The sequence below is a fragment of the Oncorhynchus gorbuscha genome, linkage group LG09 (assembly GCF_021184085.1).
Source record: "Oncorhynchus gorbuscha isolate QuinsamMale2020 ecotype Even-year linkage group LG09, OgorEven_v1.0, whole genome shotgun sequence".
Lineage (NCBI taxonomy): Eukaryota > Metazoa > Chordata > Actinopteri > Salmoniformes > Salmonidae > Oncorhynchus > Oncorhynchus gorbuscha.
The window spans coordinates 60933991-60940921 of NC_060181.1; the positions used below are offsets into that span (position 1 = coordinate 60933991).

Here is a 6931-nt window from a genome sequence, read left to right on the forward strand (position 1 = left end):
CTAACATGTTACGATATTTACACGGATCTGGGAAGGTTCCTAATCAACCTACAAAACAGCCATTGGCGTCTGGATATATGCTACTATAAATGCGCTACACTCTTAGAAAAACGGTTCATTAGGGTTTCCATATAGAACCATTTATTCTAAGTGTGTAGAGGGATAGGCCTATAACAATAGCCTATTTAAATTGCTTTATTGATCAAAACGGTTGTTTCCATACCACCTAAATATAAGGCTCTGATCATATATATATATATATATATATATAGTGTACAATAATGTTTACTTCTGATTAAAAACAATAATAATTGAAATAAAATATTGGCGCAACATTTTGTCATGATTCAAAATGTTGCTTATGTTGATGCAGTTAAACGTCATGAGAGGGTTTGTTTTGTAGGCTTATAATAGCATATAGTTTGCCCAATAGTAGACTTGTCTTCAGCCACTGTGTACAGTCCAACCCAAGTTTATAGCTCTTTATCTGTGCGGACTATTTGAACTCGGTACTCCTATTTTCCGCTTTCCTTTGCCTCACTTTTACTCACACATCACCCCCTCATGTCCAGATGAATGAATGCTGAAACACACACACACACACACACACACACACACACACACACACACACACACACACACACACACACACACACACACACACACACACACACACACACACACACACACACACACACACACACACACACACACACACACACACACACACACACACACACACACACACCATCACCACCAACAACAACTATTGTATGGTTTTATTTAACATTGGCCCCCTTGGCCGCATCATTCGTTTGGTAACACTTTACTTAAAGCATCCAGGTATAGGCTAATGTTCTATAACGTGTTATAAGCATATGTGAGCCCTTATACGGTCTTATAACAAGACTTATAATATGCTTTGTCTCTCGAGCAAACGCTGACGAAGCGGGTCCCTATAGCGTGTATGGACCTAATGACGTTCAAGCACAAATTCATTGGCAGCTCACCGCGGTGTGGTTCTGTTCCTTCTTTCTCCTTGTTTGTGCTCCATCCTGACTATGGATTTGAAATAAATTGGTTTATGGATTTGATTTACGTTTCTAGGCCTATTCATTGTATATGTGTCTTGATGAGAGTTTGCAAAAGTAGGCTAGTTCCAATGCTATTGCGGTGAGTCGTCGACTAATAGCCTAATCAAGAAGTTATGTGTTCTCAAAAGTAAGAAAACCTAAAAGGCCCTCTTAAATCTAGATTTTTAGACATTACTCTGCACAGATCCACTTTGTTGCGCCAAGAGTCCGTTTTATTAAGGGCACATTAATGTATAATCAAACGCACCTCATAAAGATTTTATTGATCATAAAAACATGAGGCCTATGGCTCTCCTTTAGATACATACAATTTGTATACAAATAATATTTCCTGATTCAAACTTACAAGACCAACCAAACTAGTGAAAGTGACTCCTCGTTTAATAAAAACTAACAATTCCAAAACAGAGTCGGTGCGGAAATGGTGTCTCGTTATTTTACAGCATGTTATTACATTTATTTTACGAGGACTTACAACTCAGAAGTCTATAAAATGTTTTACAAGCATTGAGTGTATGACATACCTTATGACGATATCTTGTAAGAGTTTACATGCATAATATGCAATGGCATCAATGTTGAGTGGTGGTTGTGAAATAAATGTGTGTATTAATCTGTTGACGTAAAAAAAAAAAAATAGTCCGGCACCGCCCTCAACCGTATGTATGCACATTCAAAAGGCCCAGAAACACAGAATTTCTTAAGGTTTTACATTTTTTCTCTTCAAACATTTGGTTTTATTGGCACTCTTGAATAAATAGGCAAATTAAAGATAGGCCTACCGTTACCAGCGGACTGATTTACTCACTGTATTGGTAAATATGATCACGTGATTCATGTAACCAATCCCTGAAGATTAAGCCAGCAAAAATACTATGATTGTTCAGAGGGAAGGTTTCCGTAACAGTGTAACCTTTTATATGACTACGAAGGGATCCAAAAATGTCGACCAGTAGCACTCTAAGTAACTATTATGTGGACTCTATAATGGGGCATGAAGTGGAGGATGTGTACGGGGCGCGTTTTATCCAGGGTCCGCACACTACGACCTCAAGGCCATCAGGTGTTGGGGACAATGCAGATTTTTCCTCCTGCAGTTTTGCACCCAAGTCAGCGGTTTTCCCAGGGTCTTGGTCCTCTGTTCACACGCAGTCCACTGCCGCAGTGTCAGGGATTTACCATCCTTACGTCCACCAGTCCCATCTCTCCGCAGCAGACAGCAGATATGTTCGGTCCTGGATAGACCCAATTTCTAACGTTTCTTTCTCCGGCTTTCACTCTAACAGTCGGCATTATGGAACCAAGCCCGAAAGTTTACCACCGAAAAGGACTGAGAGTGCCACTTTTGAGACAGAGACTCCGGTGGTCGACCCTGGCCCTGATTACGCATGTGGAGTATCCGAATGCCCAGAAAAAGTAACCAAAGAGAGCGTTGGCAGTGATATGTCGAGTCACAGCGAGCCTAAAGAAGAGAAACAACAACAACAACTTGACCCAAGTAAGTAAACGGAATTGCCCCCTGATTTACAACCGTAAGAACTGTAGGAGCTGGGTGTGTAAAACTGGAGGTTTTACTAACCTATAAAAGTGTCTAGCTCATAACCACGGGCCGAAAAAAACTACCCACTGCTGTAATATGGGTATTTAACACAAAAGTGTGATAATAATTATATCCACAAATTCAGTCTTTTGCACAATTATACAGTATTTAATTACATTCCGATGCTTGTATTTGCTATTTTATTTCGTTTTCCTGCTTATTCTCATGTGAGTTTCAACTTTGTCCCCTCTCTTCTCCAGACAACCCTGCAGCAAACTGGATTCATGCACGTTCAACAAGGAAGAAGCGATGTCCATACACGAAATATCAGACACTAGAACTGGAAAAAGAATTCCTCTTCAACATGTATTTGACACGAGATCGACGATACGAAGTTGCTCGAATTCTCAATTTAACTGAAAGGCAGGTGAAAATCTGGTTCCAGAACAGAAGAATGAAAATGAAAAAGATGAACAGAGAGAGAGGCAGTAAGGATCACTTATAACTAGACTGGGTGTAGTCCCTCGCCTTTTGATGTATCATATTGTTGTGATTACTTAGAATAAAAGGTTGGTTGGAGCTTAAGCTATGCAGTTTTGTGTTGATGTATCAAATGGAATGGTTGACTCAACATGCCCGGAAATACGCTGTCTTTCTTTTTAGTTTTAATCAAAGTAAATGTTGAGTCTTAAACGAATTACTCTATTGATTACCCCGAGCTCGAGTATTTATGCCCAAAATGAGACCAGGGAATAATATGCTTGCGTATATAGTTTTCTTAGTCGTGTAGCCTTTTAGAAAAAAAAATCGAATGTTTTAAGAAGTTGCATTTATGCTTATATTTCGGCGAAAGAATCCTCACGCAAATTGGAAATGATTTAACAACGTAGAGGCCAACTGAGTATGTTTGTCCTACTCTAGGGCAAGAATTTAAAACGAAAGGGTCATGTTTTTGAGTATTTATGATATTGTCAACATGTTTTTTCTGAGGTTGCTAGTTTTGAAAAAAGACAAGAAAGCTATTGGACGTAGCCTTAATCATTACATAGGCTAATATTCCTGCATTTTTACAATCCAATTCCGGCTGTATTTAACCGTTAAATTGTTCTTAAATCACCTTTTCTGCTCAGTTGTTTTGCAGTGGTTGTCCCTATATAGACATGCTTGTTATTAGCCTAGCTACATTGTATTTGAATATATATATATATATATATATTTCAATTTGAGATGCATTGCTGTATATAGTTATTCCTGACGCTCTGAACACCAATTCAACAACGTGTATTAGCCGACTCTAAATATAAAGCTATGGGCTAGTGTAGGCCCCATCGCATCAATGCAGTACTTCGTAAGAATTGAGAGGGATGACTAATAACGCCTTATTGCAAACATAATTAGATGGGTTGATGGGGGGCGACGTAGGGTTAATGATAACGTTTCTTTCACTTAAATACATTTATTTTGGTTAATCTGTATGAGCCTGGAGATTCAATGATTGGACATTTCGTTGTCTTTAAAAAAAATGTTTTTAAGGTCAGCAGAATGAAACATCTAAAAGGTGCCACTTGGTGTAGTGAACTACCATTTCAGGATTGTTTTCCTAGTATGAATTTGGCTTACAAGGTGGTTGGACTTCACTTGAAAAGTAGGAGAATGAACATGTTTTAAAAAGACTAGTAATAAAGAATTTATGATTGGGAGAGGTGTTGCACGGATTTCCAATTTATTGTCCAACCTGTACGTATAATTGCTTTAAAGCAGGAAGAAACGTGGGCCAATAAACCCATATAGATGGCTAGACGTCTGGTCTAAATGAGTTTATGAGCCAGGGCAATAATTGCACTCTCCTTTGAAACACTCTTACTTGGGGTGTTTGAGTCTGTTGCTGACTAACAGAAATGCAGCCATTTTTTTCCTACAGGGTGTCTGGTCGATAAATTGTCTGTCTTCGTGACTGAGAGGAAATCAGACCCCCTAATGGATAGAAAGTCACGTTTATTCATCAACTGCATTTCCTATTGAGAGGGCAAAACTTCACTTTGACTGCTGCCTAGAAGGCCGTTTACAGCGGTGGATCTATTGGCACTGTAAGGGTGGATTTAGACCCTGTTTCTGAAATTCCATGAAATGTCACATGTAATTACTGTTCTGTGTGTAAAAAAAAAGACCTGCGTTTTATGTGAAAAAAACGTACATTGTTAATCAGGGGGTGTTGAAACATCTGAGAATACAGTTGGATTTTGATGCATAATTTGTAATCGCTCTGGTTACTTTGATGAAAATAAATGATGATGATTGACACATTAATTCCCCCTATTCTCCAAGTATTGCTAAAGTGGTCTACTAGATAGTATTATTGGTTAATGAAGAGAGACAACTTATTCTATACTGGGGGAGCATTTTGTTGGTAATCAAGAGCGCTAGAGGGCGACGTTGTTCTACACAAGACTACATCTCAATGGCGGTCGATGGGTTGATCGAGGTATAGGCCCTAAATGTTTGTTTCAAATATAATATTCAATTAATTAATTTAAAAAACCAATTCTAAAGATTGGAGGCTTTGTTAGATCGCTTTTAACGGTAGATAGAATATAGGCGAATAGGCCTACATCAAATAACATATTGAGTGTCATAGTTGCAATTATAGATTTGGCGAAAATTCTCATTTAGTATTGTGTCGCTGACTAGATTTTTTATTTTAACCTTTAAATATAATGAGCGTAATTAGCCTATAACCATACCTACATTAATAACAGAAAACAGTGAAAATATGCTTTTACATTAGAGCAATCGGTATAATAGTTTGTAATTAATGATTTGAGTTACTATGATAATTAATAGGATTATTATTAATTACGATTATTTATTTGTTTATTTGTATTAGTTGATTTATTGGTTCACCTAGACCTATCAGAAATGTCCTTGAAATGTTAGCGAAGACCAATGAAAAGGAAAGGATAGGCCTACATATACGAAAATATTAGAACTGTTTTCTTTCATGGGACAAACACTGAACTCTGAATTCCCTCCACTTGTATTTTTTTCACCCTCATCCAGTGATGTTAACTACTGTACATATAATTCTAGGATGTTTTTGCTCCTACGGTATGCGGTTGTATCATAACATATCTGTTGACCTTGCCTCTTTGTAGGTTTCTTTTTTGCGCTATTTTGGGGACAAAGTTATCTATGAGTCTCATTAAAAACAAACATATAAATAATATATACCGCAGGTCAAGTCGACCTATAGCAAAACATTCTCCCGTCCCTGGTTCCTTTCATGCGTTGGGATCAGAAGAAACGGCAAACGTGTCTTTAGGTGTGCTTGATCAATGTTCAGCAGTCGACAGTTACTGACTTCTGGAATGTAAAAAACTAAACCAACCGTAAGACTGTTGGACAACAAAACTAGCCTACTCCAGCCACAATTTAATCGTTGGAATTGTCCTTAAAATTAGGCAGAAATGTGTTGTTATTTCGAGCCTTTTTATTGCAGTTGGGCCTACAAACAGAAAAGGCATTTCTTGCAGCTTACAATTCAGCCTTTCCACAAGCTTGTCTGTTGGGTCTGTAGCAGCCTCTGCATCAAGTTCAATAATTTTATAATCATGCAAAGCAGCGCGCAAGTTATCAACCGAATCCTTGTGGAATTACGTGTCATAGCGACTGCTCTAAATTTCACAAATACGATAATTTACAGAGACAGCAGGCCTTTACGACACCGCAAGAGACCGAGCTGCTACAATACCTTGACTATAAATCGTCCGGTGGTAATACTGGCGAACTACCAGAGCGCCTAAATGAAAGCCCGTCTTTTCCACAGACGCTCCTCTGGATGAGACCTCAAGGTTGGTTGATTCTCGTAAAATGTGCTTTCAAATCACGTACAGGCCCAATTCCTAGGCTTACTATTTTCAAAAATATCATTCTCTTGCCGTAAAATTGCCCAATTCTTTGAAAATAATGATAATATGCTGGAATGGAACATTGGTTAATGCAGTCTTCCCTAGTGAGGAGAAGAAACAGACAGTTGGTAGGCCATAAAACTGAAGCAGAAGAAAGAATTTTGCCTCCAACCCCATGTGACCAGGGAGATAAGGTTCGATGTGTCGACCCCACAATAAGAAAATGAGTTTACCATTTAAAAAATGCTGTCTCCAATGGTACCAATCCCACTGAAACACAACAATAGAATGCAACAGAATACAATCCCCATTTTACGCACGCATTACGCATACCCATGCCCAGCCGAATCACGCTGAAATACACACACGAAAACATCCTAAAGGCCATTTGT

At 38.4% G+C, this 6931-nt stretch overlaps 1 protein-coding gene across 1 annotated transcript; it reads left to right on the forward strand.

Moving 5' to 3' along the window:
• The first annotated feature begins 1971 nt into the window (after positions 1-1971).
• On the forward strand, positions 1972-4951 carry LOC124042898 (homeobox protein Hox-D9a-like). Its single transcript, XM_046361030.1, has 2 exons — positions 1972-2592; positions 2895-4951. The coding sequence occupies exons 1-2, from the start codon at positions 2037-2039 to the stop codon at positions 3137-3139; spliced, it is 801 nt and encodes a 266-aa protein (XP_046216986.1). The 5' UTR covers positions 1972-2036; the 3' UTR covers positions 3140-4951.
• The last annotated feature ends 1980 nt before the right edge of the window (positions 4952-6931 follow it).